General features: G+C 43.7%; 1 protein-coding gene across 6 annotated transcripts in view; it reads left to right on the top strand.

Annotated features, from left to right (window-relative positions):
- Positions 1-16,805, top strand: part of KCNMA1 (potassium calcium-activated channel subfamily M alpha 1) — a 1,447,720-nt gene that overhangs the window by 1,197,404 nt on the left and 233,511 nt on the right. For all 6 annotated transcript variants that reach the window (XM_085608566.1, XM_085608564.1, XM_085608561.1 and 3 more), the window contains one exon: positions 10,694-10,817. In XM_085608566.1, coding sequence (XP_085464692.1) covers positions 10,694-10,817 — 124 coding nt within the window. The remainder of the gene's footprint in view (positions 1-10,693; positions 10,818-16,805) is intronic.

Below are 16,805 nucleotides of genomic sequence, written 5' to 3'. Positions count from 1 at the left end.
ATCTTACACCTCTCCAGTCCCCCCATTCCTCTTTCACATCTCCCCTTTGTTCTAACAGAAGCCCTCACCTTTGGATCACACTCACTTCTTGCGTGTCCACACTTCTCTTCGGCAATTCACATTTCTCCTCATCCCTGACCTCTTCAATCAAATTCTCTCACTCCCTTGCTGTCCTCTCTCATTTTGGGTGCGGATGCAAGTTCAGAATGGGATGAATGAATGTATGATTACTGATGGGCTTGTTTGAGTGAGTTGCATATTGAGTAGTGAGGGGGACAGGTGAGTGAAGTGTCACATGAGTGCAGGATGAGTAGTGTACTCGTGTGACTGCAGGTTGAGGTATAGTGTGAGCAGGACAAGTGCATTTTGAGTGCAGATTGATCACTGTGAGTGCAAGGTGAGAGGGTGAATGGTGCAAGTGCATGGTGATCAGTGTGAGTGCATTGTGATCACTGTGAGTGCAAGGTGAGCGTGACAATAAAGGGCGAGAATGAGGAATGAGTTGTCTGAATGCAGGGTGCATTCCCAGACCCATGAAGTAACTCAGCATGTTATTGACGGGGCGTAGACTTTAAGATCTAAGTTAAACTATTGCGGCATTAATCGGGGATCGAGGGTGAAGGAAATAAATAATGTGCTGATCCTGCAACAAACTTCCAGTCCTATGGTTAGGGTTGCCAGCAGATTATTTTGATGGCCCAGTCGGTACAAAAAAAAGCAGTCACCTAAAGCGGTATTTTCAGCGCTTATCTGTGCATACTTCCCTGGGCCGGCTTTAGTGCTGGTGGTGCCCTGTGCGACAATGTTTGTTGGTGCCCCCCCAATAACCACCCCACCACGGATTCTCTCACTAGTACCCTTTAACAGTGACCAAGTCTCCATAACCCCACACTCTCAGATGCATTGAATTAGTTATATAGTGCCACTCATACCAGTGTAGGGTGTCCGAGCACTTTGCATCACACACACATTACACAGAGACAATCAATCATAAGTGTGTAAATCAGTGTATAGGAAATGTTACATAAGCCAAAGGACTAAACGTATAGGAGTCACATGTCATCCATACTGGTAGGCAGCATAGTTCAAGAGTGCTTGGTGTGGAGAAGCACAAACTCAGAGTCGAAAAAGAAACAGCATAGTTGGGAGTTTCCTTTAATAATAAGAATTGATTTCTAGCCAAATTAACCCTTTTTGCAACATTAATCAATGGTCTAATAATGTACTCTTTGTAGTGTGCATGCTGTTCTAGGATGAAAGTTAATAGCTCACTATCCTATATTAGGACTTTAAGTTATAAATTGCAAGTAACAAAAGGATGTCTCTTTTGAAAGCAGAAATCTGCTGATCTCTTCACATCATACGCACTGTACACGTTCTTTGCAGCAGGCATATTAACCCTCTGCACTAACTTCACCTAAGTCAAAACCTCAACTATACAAAATTCTGATCTCTCTCCAGGAAGATAATTAATCACAGGAGTTATCTTGACATTTATGTGAGGCCTGGTAATTGCCGGGGAAAGAACCGCTGCAGCAGGTGCTTCAAAAGCACAATAAACTTTCACACACGGCGCCCCCAGGAAGCCAACTTTGTATTCCTTTCCATGAAATGCATTCTCACACTACGGCAGTGAATGTAAAATCCAAATGTAAGGAATAGGCACAGTGGGGACCCAGGGGGAACTGGAACCAGCAAAAAAACCTAAGCCTCTGTAACCAGTTTACAAAGGCATGTTAAAATGTAAATGGTCTTTAAAGACCTGTGAAAAAACACGGGGTGCTGGAGATAGGAATCCAGACACTGCCCAGCTGAGCCCCCAGCAGCTCAAGTTTCACTGCAGCAGCCCGGGCTGAGACACAGGAGGGGGGGGGGGGGGAAGTGTGGGGGGATGCTGAAGCCCTTGGGCCTGGGCAGAAGTGTGACTGGGAAGGCGCGACCCCCTTTGCATCACTCCACGGCCCCCCTGGGGGTCGCGCCCCACAGTTTGAAGACCCCTGGTGTAGGCAGATCTTACATGGATACCAGGCCATGATGGAAGCATCAATTTGAACTTACTGAAACAATAATTTCAGGCTAATCAGCAAAATGAGGGTGGGGAATCCGGTGAGTTCTGCTTGTGTCGGGAACTTCACTGCGATGAAAATCACAAACCAAGCCAATATCCCATCCATACCAAGCGGGACCGTCAATTCACAACCGCTTATTGCAGCCATCATGTTATGGACAGAGTATTCTGCAGGGTCTCAGGAGCCGGCAAAAATCCACTGACTCTTTGGACCTCTCATTTATGGGCTCATCCATTACGGCCTCTTGTTTAAGGTCTGGACCACCTGATGTTCCAATTCAATATCGACTAGACAAGCTTCAACCAGGGTAATATTCTCAGTAATTGTAGTGTGAAAAAGCTGTGCTGGCTCGATAGCTCTCCATTTCAGTCTTAAGCCATCAGAACCTATGTGTAAGTTACTGGCTCCACACTCCACTCTTAATTTATCCTTCAGGGGCAAGGCAAGTATTACCTTGAGTCGGTTGTGATCCCCATAATTTGAGGGCAAAACTTTCCCCAATAACACAAGATCAGTCAAATTAGGTGAGCGAAATAAATATTCTATCGTAATGCACAACCTCTACCCCTATATGTGGGTATCAAGTGTCCACCAGCCCCAGCAACATCCGTTAAATTAAGTAAATCGTAGGAAACCAGGTAGCTCCTGAATTCTATCCCTCTGGTGTTGGTACCAAACAAATGTTTTTCATGGTTAAAGTACAAACAGATGGGGACTTTACATCTATGGGCAGTCTTGCATTAAAATCTCCTGCCAGGCAAAAACCAGCCGATATGCCTTGTGCAGCAACATCGTTCTGTAATTCCGACAGGTATACAAATACGCATGAAAAAGTAGTGTTCGGGGCTCTACTGAAATCATTGATATAAGAAATTATAAAATATAAAGTCATACCTCTTTTAAATTTCAGAACCTGAACATTTGTACTACTGGTAATATTTACTTTGGAGCTGCCCCCGCTGCTAGATTCACCCAAATGGCCAGACTACCAGATGCTCTCCCAGATTCGGAGGATATTGCTGGGACGTAATAACCTTCAAACCCATCAACATGAAAATCTTTGTTTAACCAAGTTTCCTGAAACAGAAGTATGTTGTATTGCCTTATCAGTGTTAGCCAATCGTATAACTTTAGTTTTGTTAAAAGACCAGCCTCATTCCAACTTAAAATCCACAACATTTGGTTGCCCACACTCCTAACATTGCCAGGGGGAGAAATCTGTAATATGATAGCGCATGGAGACTGATTCCTAGGTGAGGGCCATGATAGTGCTCTTCTATCATTTTGGGCATCACTGAGTCAGTCCAAACCCTCTAGGTCATTTAAGGCAGCAATTGTTAAATGCACTCTAAGATCCAAGGCTATTTTGGCTTATGTAGCCTAGATGGATGCCCCGCCCAGTTGGCTTATAGAAATAGCCTAAAGGAAGAGCACAAATATTGTTATGGATACTATTGTTAACCTCCTTCACCCCCCATAAATTTCCTCACAATATGCGGTCTCCTTGATAATTCACAACAGTACAATCCCCTGCAATGACCTTTTTAGAACGGTCCACCCACCTTACCCTCTGGACCATCAGGATCTCGTTGAAATGGAGACTACTAAAATGTTTGTGTTTATGGAGCCAGTCAATGCTCTTATTGCGTAACTCAGTCCAAGACTCTGCCTGGGATTCCTTGGGGGCGGGGGGGAGAGAGAGGGGTGGACTCCTGCAAACCCTAAAACATATGGACATGATGACGTTGGTACATCAAGGTGATCTTTCAGACGTGAGAAAAATGTTCCAGGCTGGTTATGATTGGTTGAGTTGATGCCCAAGTAGCCATTATTTTGTATAGTTGGATTGTCCGAATGGACGAGATGAGGGGGCTTCAACTGAGCATTGCATGATCCTAACTTGCTGATTGATTCTGGTTTCTCCTTAGTTCCGCCGCTACCAGTGGCTAAAGTGCAATTGGATAGATTAGTTTGCTGTGAATTATCCACCCATTTTGGGCTTTAAAGAGTTAGGCGGAGGTGGTATTAGGAGCTGAGAATTTTCAGGGGCGGATAACTTATGGGCAATGTCAAATACCCTACTTTTAATGTTACTCAATTGGTCCATAATAGGTTTGGGTTTATCTTCTAAGATGGCACAACACTTTTCACATACAGTATCAAGATTAAACAACCCCACATTGGAGTGATCTAGAGTCTGTGTTGACTGTTTTAGAGGTTGCGTAAGGCACCACAAAGTAAGTTGGCCCTGGTTTGCAGCGTTTTGTCTTCTTACCTCAGTATGGAATTCAGTAGCAGTCTTTTTCTTTTTGACTATTGGCTCTGGGTCTGACAGAATACTGGTGGAACTTTTAGGGGCTGTTAGGCTGAAAACTTCATTAGGCACCAATGCCAGGAGGGCAGGGGAGGTTTGTAACTGTGTCGGGGTGCCTGTAGGACAAGGGGTCATTATACCCTCGGTCAATGAAGGATTAAATAATTGGGTTTCTCAATTAAGGCCACATTCCAATGATAGTCTCTGCTCCATTAGCGTAATTTCATTTGATACAATACTCATTGCCCTTTGCAGCATGCTGTCAATGGTTGTAGTAGGGCTGGATGTGGGCTTCTCCCGTTTGCCCGCTTGTAGCCTTCTGTTTCCCCATTTGCAAAGGATGACTTTTACCAGGCTATAGGTATGGAGATGACAACAGATGAAAAAGTGGGTAGGCCTAGCCCAGCCTCATTGACCTGCGGAAGGGCGCAAACGGGCCTGCCCTTGGCCCGGGCTTGGCCAGGGAAGGGCCACGCACTTCCCGTGGGGCTGCGCTGGGGTTATGTCAGCCCCTCTTTCCCCCCTCAGTACAAGAGTCTCCCTTTAGCCCAAATGATGCTGTGAAGGATGTCTGTCGCTCTGGCAATGGAAAGTAACTATATCCCCCCGAGGTCAGGGCCGCTGCGCTTATTTAGCTCTTGGAATGCTGGAATATGCTGCAGGCCGGGGCTCCAGCGGGGATTGTGGGACTGTTAGTCCCCTGCGGCTGCAACTGCAGCGGCTCACCCTGCTCTCGTCCTCAGTAATGTTGGAGAGGAGATGTCAGTCCCTCTCTCCCCCTCAATACAAGGGCCTCTGTTCAGCCCAAATGATGGTGCAAAGGACGTCTGTCGCTCCAGCAGTGGCAACTAACAAGTCATATAAAGGCACACATTAAATATTCTCGAGATGTATGTACATTACTGGAGGTAGCTGCTTGCCTAGAGTTGCCCAAATCGAGAAGAGTAGTTAAAGCCATGATAAGGGTCATTGTTGAGACCACACAAAATGTCTTTAAAGGAGGAGGGCATTCAATTTTGATTTGAAAATAGCCGTTGAAGTGGTGATGCGTAGGTTCTAGGTAAGTGTTACTAAGGAACAGCAGCCTATTTGGGACATGGCAGGTGGGACACTGGCTTAACATTATCAGTGATAATACTATAAAAAACACACACATGCAATTTGATAGCTGCTTCTGCTCAATTATGATATATAAGTGTACCCATTCACTCGCAAGTTCACTCATTTACATTGCCATGCTCTCATTTTGTCTTTAACTTCCCCCTGTTCTTTCTCTCTTACTCAACCCTTGACTTATGATCAAACAAAACAGATCTGTTTTAGAATAAATACTATGTACTCACTCTCACCCATGAGGGTCTAGGTGCTTCTGGGTTACTCAATCATGAGTGTCTCAACACTTCTGCAGCAATCCCAGCTGAATTCACCGAGTAAGGGAATTCCACACCGAAACTATACACGTAGAGAGCCAGCATAGCTGTTAAGCCTGATTTAGAGTTTGGCAGATAGGCTACTCTGTCACATATGATACAGATTACACTGCCCTCCAGATCCTTGGCCTGTCCGCCTCATTTAGTGATGGGCAGACCTTAACTTTTCCATCACCTGAGCTCCGGTTGGCTCAGTCGACTTTAAACTTCCTCCGACAGCTTGACGTTGTAGGAGCCATCAGAGGAAGGACATTACACTGCCATCCCTATTTGGAGTGGACAATGCAATGTCTTTTTTTCTGGAAAAACATGCAAGCGAGAGACAGAAAAAAATTATAAAAGCCACACCCTGTTTTTAAAAAATAAACTCAATTTTTGGGAGTTTACTTCTGAAAAGTAAGAACACTGAAAAAGTCTTTTGAATATCCATCATAAGAGATGAACACTGGGCTGGTGGCCGCCTCTAAATTTGATGGACGGTGGTCTGTCAGGACGGCCGAGGTAATGTCCTCGGTCACCCTGATGGATGGAGTACCGCTTGTCAAACTCGCAACCAGGCCCTTGGTCATGAGATGAGATGAGACCATGAGATATTCTTAGCCTGCTGCTTACTTTAGATGATATAAAAGATACAGAAAGCATGTCACAAACCCATACGCACACACTGCAAACAAGAAGGAGATCGGTTTTAGAAATATCTAGAAGTCTCAGCAAGTTTCTTTTTTCTGGAAGTGTATTCTAGAATCTTAGACTTTTAGTTCCTGAAATCATCTAAGTGGATTTATTTGGCATTGTACAAACCTTACCCTCATTTCTTTTCCAGAGCCACTGATCTGAAGATACTAGTGGTTGTTAGTGGCAGATGAATGCACCAGGGACATCGTTATATATTATACAAGCATTGGCAAAGCCAACAGGTCCTGATTTAAAGGAATGTTGTGTGGTAATGTGAAGCATTGAAAATAAATAACATGGCGATAGATGTGTCTTTATAAGGAAGCAAAGAACTGTAGAATAATATTGGTGTAGGTTAAAAGGTAAGATGACAGCTGTCTTGTCAAGCCAGATCTAATAACCTATGGAGGTTAATGACTGCTCTCCTCCCATCTGTGCTTCTGCCAGAGAAAAACAACATGAATTACCTAGTTAGCTAATACACTTTAATACTATCCCAATGTCATGTGGATGCCCCAGAAAGTTCAAGCATAGACAGCTGGATATGGAAAAAAACCAATCACATCTGCGTGCAGAGCAAGCACTCTTTTTGTGGAAGCACACAACTTCTTCCCTGTCAAAACAAGTACTCCTGGCGCTCAGCTTGTGGGCGGAGCCAAACCCCTCTCTAGTGTTGTAAACGTATTAGGCTGGCGACAGTACTGCACGCGCACTTAGTCTATCATGAGTCAGCACACTGGAGTAGGAGGGAAATCTTTACCAATTAATGGTGTGGTAACATAGTGTGGAAAACATTTCCTGGCATGGCCTGTTTTGCGCTTTTCATGGCATGTCCACTCTGAGTGGGGGCATTCGCTACTCTGTCTGCCTCCTACTGACATGCTGCTGAATCATTAAAGGACGTCAACTCTGAAAAGCAAAACACATTTGGGCAAATTGCTGAAATATTTAAAGTGCAGCCTGTTCAGGCTTTTACTGTGTGACGATCCGTGTCAGTAATTGTATGTTATAAAAGCAGACATTTTGGTGTTCTGTCGCCGTGTTCGTCAGATGTTGCAGGCCCTTTTAACCTATTAGTAGCATGAGGTGCAGTGCTTAATTAGGAAAAAATAAAATAAGTGAAAAGGCCCTTCGTCAGGAGTCCTCTGCAGCTTGCACCACATATTGCCCCTGCTATGCTGCCAATGATAGTACCAACACAATTACTAACCATCCCACTCCTACAAGTGTGACAATTCAGGCTATTCCAGGCCTCCAAAGCTATTAGAATGGCATGGGCGGTAGGTATTAGTCATTAGAATTGATAAACAATTGTTGTTGTGCTCATTTCTAAATTAGACAAACTGCACCACTGTGTGGCAGACTGTCTTAGGTGCCCGTGTTGTCAAGTGCCAACGCCAAGCACCGGAAACCAGTGCCTCTAATTAAAGACTGATGAGATGACCTCTCATGCAACATAAAAGTCTTACCTAGATGTGAGATACGTCCAGCCCAGAAAAATAAAATAAGAAAATATCCTTTTTTGCTGCTGGTCTAATTAGCATTTAACCAAACTGACGTATGATGGGGAAACCAAGTCTGACCTTTATTGGTTCTCCCTTTCACTCCTTGGGGCTTATACAAGCCCGATGCGCTGCAGAACATCACATTTCGTGACATTTAGGCAGTGCACTGGGCTTACTCATATCTACGAGGCCACAGATAGCCACACTGGGTGGCTTTTTATGGCCTCGTAGATATGGTGTAAGGCAACGCAGCTCAAGTTGCTGAGTTGCCTCACGCTGCATGGGAGAGGTGTGCCATGGGCATTGCGGTGGGTGTTCACACTCAACGCCCATGGTTTTTGACACATTCCCAGATATACAACGTAGCGTAAATCTGGGAATGCATCAAAATCAAGCGCCTGCCCAGGGTAGGCACACCAGTTGTTTTTGCGAAGGAAGGGGCCCCTTCCTGCACAAACAGAACTCGATTTCAAGGCAGGGTGCAAGGGTGCCTGCGTTGGCACATGGCAGCCATTTGTGCACCAGCATTGTGAAAGAGGACCGGAATGCACTGTCATAGATACCGTCATTCCTGCCTTTTTTTACGCAGGGCAGTGCTGTAAGAAGCCTTGCGGCGTTGCCCTATGCCAAAATATTGTAAATGAGGCCCTTTGTGTGTTGTGTGCTCCACTGTTAGGTGCATTTTGCAGTCCCAGCTCACTCTCCGTCAGATCCCTCAGTGATGTCTCTCATCTCTTTATACACCTTAAAGTCCCACGCTACAGTCTGCATGGCTCCCTCCAGTACTCCCCCTTCACCTCTCTGCCACATCTGATCCTACCCCGTGTATCCCTTCACCACTACCTACATGCACCTTTCTGACGCATCAACTAAGGAGCACATCTTCTGGCCCACTCACAGCTTCAAAACACATCACTGGTCACTGCCTCTCAACCAACTCCTTCCTTCAACCATACACAACAAAAGGAATAGCTTTAGGGCTTCGTGAAGTGATAGGAAAGTGTAATAGAAAATGCTTCAATTGAATACAATATCTCTGTGTTCTCCCTGTCTTCCTACTTGTGCAAGCATTTCAAAATGGGCCTGTTTGCTTTTGCAATGTTTATCTAAGCCTTCAATTAAGAGAATATTTGTGCGTTTTTTTTTTAATCTATATTTTTATTTAGCTTTATAGTGATTGCCCTAAGTGACATATCTCACCAAAAGGGCCATCATGTAAGAAACCTCTTCTTTTTTTAACTAGCTCAGTGGACCAATGTTGAGCTGAAACGGTTATTTCTTGCAGAGTCAATAATCTTAGATCAGTAACAAGACTTCTGTCATACTGTAATAGACATTACTCGGGGGGCGTGTTAAGTTATTACCATCCTGATGGTGCTATTTTGCAGAAAAGAAATGACACATGTTGCCTCTCTTCGGGTTTAACCATCATGAGGCGAGATGTCATTGTATAATTCTCTCACCATGACCATTAGATGACTTTCTAGCCAAGAAGAAAAAACCCTTCTCGTAATATAATACCTTCTACCTTAACCTGTTGATCTATAAAGAACGCGTGAACAGGGCAGCACTCGAAAGCCACATGTAAGTAAAGCACCATTAGGGAACATCTCTCCTAATTAAAAAAGCTGAAATTCACAGCAGGTTGATTTCAGGCCAACACAGAAATTCGTCGTTCATTGCACTAGGGAGAGATGAGTGTCAGGTTTTTCTTTTAAAGCTTTGTTTGAGTTTTATGAAGTTATAAAACTCTTTAATCCACCGTAACCGCAGATTACAGGCATAAGCAATCCATATTTTAGCAGTTTAAACATATTTCAAAATATTGCTAGTAAGCGTGAGTGAGAGTTAGCATCCCCTAGCCCTATCTTCTAACATGGGTGCTTGCCATTGTTCACAAACGGTTGCGACCAGAGGGCTACCGTTTGAGTATATTGGCTGTTGCTCTCGTAGATTTTCTACTCGAGCTGTTGCAAAATCAACTTGAATGGCCGCACGCAGTGCACAGTGCTGTTCACGTTGATTTACAGCACTGCTCGCGCAACCGGCACTAAATTGCACCTCAAGCAGCATGAGTTGCATATTTTTTGCCTGTGGTGGAATTACACAGATTCTCGCAGTCTTTCTGTAACTCCGTGGAATTCCGCGGAGTTCGGACTCCAGGAGTTCCGCCCACCCATAGTGCATATGCACCAGAACTGGATGCTATTGGACAGAACAGAAAGGAGTATTACAGATTGCAAAGTGAGTAGATGGGGATGAGAATTTAGTTGGGCGGCAGTGATAACGAAGGTGGTGTCGGAGTCATAATGAGCATACCTACTGCAGAAGGACTCTATGCACCAGGAACCTCTAGAGAACGTGGAATGGTTTGATTTGCTAGAGGGTATCATGAGGACTCTGATGTTGGGTGGAGGACCAAATGCACTCCTCTGCCTATCAAGTAGGTGATGCCACTTCCAGGCCTCAGGGATTACCATCCAAGGTTCAGGGCATCAAAAGACACTAAGAAAAAAGGAACGCAATAATACAATAAAGAAATGGAAAAAGAACCTTACTCCGTGGGCAGATGTTAGCTACCCATATAGGGAATCAGTGAAACCTCACAAAATACATTTTGGAGTAAAGCAATGTATAATTAAGACTTGCATCCTCACCTGATCACACAATGGTTACCAATTGTGCTTTCTGTTTTCACAGGCACGACCCCCTGTTAATGCCTGCCAATGACCAGATCGACAACATGGATAGCAGTGTGAAAAAATATGACTCAACGGGGATGTTCCACTGGTGTCCGGCCAAGGAAATGGAGAAAGTTATCCTGGTGAGGACAAACGGGCTGCAGACCGTGTAAAATGTTTTACCACTGAACATGTGCCGTATATTCAATAATCACATCCTGTCCTTTGTACTAAGGGTACCATTCACATACGTTCATAGTTCACAAGGTTTGTTTGACGCTATATTGAGTTTAATTATCTCGACCTAAGATAAAATTACATCTACTGCATCACCACCCAGGAAATCGTTGAGGTAAGTATACAATTGATGGTTTTCCATGTATGTTAACCTAAACTTACCTGGGGATATTTACAAGAAAATGCCAGAACGTGGTGTTACGCCAAATTTGACAGCGTCGCGCTCCGATATTGTCAAAACTCAGGGATGCGCCATATTTACACAAAAGTGCGGCACAACCCTGTGTTTCCCCTAGCCATTCTAACACCAGGTATTACCTGGCCTTAGTTTTTGGTGCTGCCCAAGACTTGTAAATCTGCGGCAGCCTCAAAAAGCTATGGGTGTTGCGATGGAACGCTCAGTGCAACACCCATTGCTTGCCCCTTTTTAGCACCAGACTGCGGCGGAAAGGAACATATTTACAAGGTGGCGTTAAGCCACATTAAGTGGCTTAACGCCACCTTGTAAATATGGGAATGGTGCAACGCAACCGGAGCGTCAGAAAAAGTGAGGCTCTGGTGGTGTTAGGGGCTTGTAAATATGCCCCACCCTATGATGTAGTAGTTAGGTCGACGAAGTAAATGTAAATTTTTTGGTCACGCGATTTAACGTATGCCGTATGGTGATGATATAGCAATCATCGGCTTTTAGTGCTATTGAAAAATTTGAGACTTGAAGGATAGCAAGGATCACATTAATGGACTACAACTGAAATTTCCAGCTGTGCTACAATAATAAACACGCTTTTGACGCTGGTGCTATTTTCAGCTTCTTGCTCTTTCCATTTGCACCCTGGGGGGAGAAGAATTGTGATTTTTGACAGCTTTGCAATTGGTGGGAGTGTGAACCTTTAAGCCTCTATCCACCTGATAAAATCAAATCTTCTTGTAGTGGTCCTGTTCACAGGTTAGGGCCCTACAACAAAAGCACAACAAATATGTGTTGTGAAAGCACTTCACAAGCACGGCGAGATGAGGCACAGGCCTTCTAGCGCACCATGTGCAGAATATCATTTATTTTGAGAATAGAGATCAAAAGAGGGATATGCTGTACACTGGAGGGAGGAAAGCATGTTTCAAGCTGGTGTTCACACGGAACCGAAGTTGTGGATTGACGCTGTGTTTGACTGTTAATTATTGATTATGAGGATTAGAAGCATTAGAATGAATGGGCATAGTTGATTAGGAAGAGTGCCTCCTCTCAAGAAAGATCTTTTAGGGGACATTTCTGCAGATAGTCGTTGTTGTGCGGGGATCTAGATCCAAATACGAGTTGTTTGTTCTTACATTTAAGGCTCCTTATGAACTGGTGACACTCAAAGCCCACTGGCGAAAGAATATGCAGACATATAGATAATAGAGCTCACCAAAGTGAAGCATTGGAGTCAAAGACAACATCTTGAACAGTTCCAGATGGTTTACCTGGTCTTGTACTAAAACCTCTTTTGTTTTCCTATGGTAAATTGTCTTCCTGTAGTGATAGTAGCTGGCTGCAGATCAGCGCTTCCTACAGTTGTTCAAAAAGAGAACACCCTTTTTTGCAGTAATATTTTAACATATCACCTCCATCCAGTCAGTAAAATTAGCAAATTTCAAGACCAGCTCATTTTAAGGTGGATGAATTCCAACAATAGAGACTGTGAGACGCATACTTGCAACTCGATGCTTGCACAATTTTTGTTGAGGTATATTCGTATCACCAAAGTAGAGAAAGGAAAGTTTTAAACCTGAGGAGGTCACTCACCATAGTGAGATAAAGCCAATTTCTCGATTGTAACCTTAGAGCACGTATTGGAGTTATTCATGAAAGAAGATATTTTATGTCTTTTGATGTTGTTGGAAATGCTTATTTCTTCATTCCAATAATTGCATCTCATAGAAGCTTGCTCAAATTTAAGGCACTGAGGCAGGATTTACAGTTCAGAATTCCTCAGTTTAAGCTGGCTTATGCTTCTAAAGTTTTCACAAAGGTGTGAGCTATGTTGCAAAAGGTTTTAGGTTGTACATTATGCACTGTCCCCTTGCTTGGATGATTTAAGGGGATAGGTGACTCTTGCTAGACAAGAGAATGGGGCTGCTACCTTCTCTAGGAGTCTCCACCAATTTGAGGACTTCAATGATAAGATAAGAATTGATGATCATTAAATGCAATCACAAGGCTATTGGGTCTTAAAGATCTTCTTATTTCCTTCCTCTGGTGCTGCTATCCAGCCTGAAAATTAGGACCTGCAGTGGTCACTATCAAGACAATAATGTCAACATTAGGGCACATTGTTGAATCTGTGGACAGTGTCCGAAAGGTTCAGTCTGTACTATCAGGATGAAGATTTTGTGAATGGAATGTATTTCAGATTGTCAAATCAAGGTATTAATCTAGCACGGGAAAAGTATTTTTTAGTGTGATGTACTCATTTCATAGATTAGGCTGTGATTGGCCAATGGTCCAAGAGGGAGAGTTTGCTTCATATATATCTTTTGGAGTTCAGAAATGTATTTGGCCACCTTTGTTTTGTTTCAGGTTCTAACAAGAAATTTATTTTTATCAATGGACAACACCACAACCACAGCATTAAATAATCATGTAGGATGGAGACGGATACCACATTTATGATGACTGAAGAGTATGGGAAATCATAATATAACTGGACCTCTCAGCTGCCTTCAAGACTGTTAACAACCCCACGCTGATCCACACCCTGGAGCCTTCAATGAGATTCACTGAGAGCATCCTTCACCCATTCTGGTCCTACCTATCCATCGATGGATAGGGAGGACCAGAAAATGCGGACCTCCAGGTCCCAGAAGATGCGGATCACATGCAGAGTTTTCCAGAGTTCTAGCTTGATCCTCATCTTCTTTGACATCTGTGCAGAGCCCCAAGGGTAAACGTAAAGCTACAGCAGCCAAATTCAACAATATACCAAGTGACCACAGCTATATTTGACAGCCCCTCTGCTTCAGACACTCAGTGCTTCAAACATTGAAGATTAATTTTGAGAACAGAGATCCCCATTGTTCTGTTCCTTGTCCTATATCCTCTTCGCCCACTCCAAGGAGGGCCTTTGGGATTTGGATTCAGCTCACTGATAACAGCCAATATACTCACCAGTATAACAACAATACACAACGATATTTAAAAGTCTCCCCTGCTCCAGACGTCCCATACCACAAACACTGCTTGAAGGTCATCCAGTACTGAATGTCTAGCCCTTACCTGAAGCTTAACCCCATCAAAACAGAATTCCTGATTTTTGCCAAGAACAATAAGCAACAACTAGTTGAAACCTGGCCCAATAACATGAACCTGGATGGATTTGAACCCCAACTTTAACCCAATGCTAAGTCATTTGGATTCACCCAGGACATAGTTCTCACCCTCAAGGAATACATTGCCAAGACAAACACGATGGCACGGTATCAGTTCCCTCTGCTGAAGAAAGTGAAATCATTCCTACGAGAAAGTGACTTAGTAACTTCCATTCACGTTTACATACTCTACACTGTGGCACTGCCCTACTCCATGTCCTCTCTGACTTCAAACTTTCCTACCTTAATGACATCCTACATGCTGCAGCATACCTCATTGGACCTGAATAAATTGGGCCACATCACCCCCATCCTGATGGAACCCCACTGGGTACCCTTGCAATCCATTGTCATCTTCTAAACCAATTGCATCATCTACAAGCCATCACAACTTGAACTACATCTTGTGACTCGCGGCATACCCGCCGCAAAAAGGTGCAAAAAGTAAAACTCAAAGCAGCTGGTCTTCTCATTCTATAGGCCATAATCTGTAATGACACCACTCCACTGTACCCATCAGGACTATCCCAATCCTGCTCCAATTTAGGAACTATTTGAAGAGGCACCTTTGTAAAGAGCAGTACATCATGATCTAGAAATAGTGCACTTTCGCCCCAAGAAGCCGGCTACCCCACCAGCCACACGTTCTCTTTGCCTTGCATCCTGTACACCACTCCACTGCCTTTTGGCTAGGCTTGTGTTATACGAAAAGCACGCAAAAATGGATCCTCAGCCAAAAATATTGTGAGTTGTGTAGATCATAATAAAAACTATATAGCCATTCAACAATCCAAGTGGGTATATTGTTTATAGCCGCTAAAGGTAGCGAAAAGGAACATTTATTTACAGTTTTTGGATACCGGGGCGGGATATAAGCAACATGAGGCGGCACAAACCCAATGCATTGGTGTAATGAATTGCCCAAGTCCCAGTATGTGACAGAAAATGTTTTGAAAATCTTCAGAAGTTTTTTTTGCAGATATAGCCATTCCTAGCATCTACGGTGAGCTTTGGAGTGCTTGCCTTGTGCTAGGTTTGTAAAAGGTAGAGACTGGCAGAAAAGCGAGCTACAAGCCGGAAGAGATCGATTCGAACGATGACTATGAGAGAAAGTAGGGATGAAAAAGAACTTGGAAGAGGACAGGAGTGTAGGGTAATGGCAGAATGAGACATGAGGTGGAATCCAAACTATGCAACCCTGGAATTCAGAAACCTAGCATTTGACAGCAGCAGAGTTCTAAGTAAAGGTGTGCGTCTGTAATTATTTTTACTGTATTACAATTATTATTAAGTAGTAGTAGGTAGTAGTAGTAGTAGAACAAGTAGTAGTAGTAGTATTTCTACACAAAGTAAGCAGTGGTGCAGGCAACAGAAGGTGTTACGGAAAAATAAAAAAAATATTGCATTGAGAAAATATTAAAATTCACAAGATGTGAACAATAGAACGCAAAGCTTCAGCATTTCGATTCAACCGAAGCACGAGGCAGGACTTCAAGGTACATAAATGAACTGAGGTTCTGGTGGTACAAGTTGGTACATATAGTTGGTGAGTTGTGTGGCGGTTTGGCTGGCTGGATTGTCTACTTATATATGAAATATCGCTCTCGACAGTGTGGGATAGCATCGAGAACACAGAAAGACAAAAACTAACATCTGTGGAGCACAAAATCAAAATATGTGCGTCTTCACCCAGCTTGCAGTGCGTACTTGACTCTTCAAGTGACTTTTAAAAAACACAGTGTCGTGTTTGAGCGCAAGTGGCGCGTAGAAAAATCCCTTGCAGGGCACTCTGAGTGACACCAGAGCAATTAGAGAAAGCTTTCTTCATGTTGCTCTCGTCTCGTTGACCCACGAGAACACCAAAGTGACTGAGCAAATTAAAGCAAATGAGGTGGCCCATCGAATGCGCGTCATGTACAGCCTCGAGCCCTGTCATTTGGGTCGTGTCGCGAGGCCTAATTGTGGTAGCCACTCTCGAGTTCTGGTCCTTCAGCATGTACATGATACAGTGTGATGGGGTTCCCTCGTGGAGCCCCAGCATGTCACAGTTCATAACTTCACAAGCCAAGGCTAACTTTTAGTTAGTGGGGCCGAGCCAGAGGATAGGGAAAGGGCCTGAGAGGGATCACAATTTGTGTATGTTTTGCGTGATTGTCAAGTCATCAGGCATTATGGCGGCTTTCTTATGTCCTGGCTTTCAAATGCTGGAGTGGGCCGGACTCAATGACCGATATGCAAAACAGTAAATCCCAGAACGCTTTGGTTTTGAGGAACAGGAAAGAAATGAACCAACTGACATGCACAGTGGCGGTGGAATGCTCCCACTGCGTGCCTGTTTTTGGTGCAAATGGTTTTGGAATAAAACAGAAAAAGTGTTTGCATACCAAAGGAAGCTTTATTGAAATGCAGTCAAAATGTGTTGCCTGAAGTTGGCTGCATTTTGCATAGTTCACATAGTTTGCTGTGTTTCTAAACTTCACCTAACAATTTCTTCAATAAAAAATTCTGTAAGTGAATTTTGTAATCACAATGTTATTTTGACAGGGAAT

Source organism: Triturus cristatus, chromosome 1_2, assembly GCF_964204655.1.
Source record: "Triturus cristatus chromosome 1_2, aTriCri1.1, whole genome shotgun sequence".
NCBI lineage: Eukaryota > Metazoa > Chordata > Amphibia > Caudata > Salamandridae > Triturus > Triturus cristatus.
This window is presented reverse-complemented; position numbering and strand designations above follow the sequence as displayed.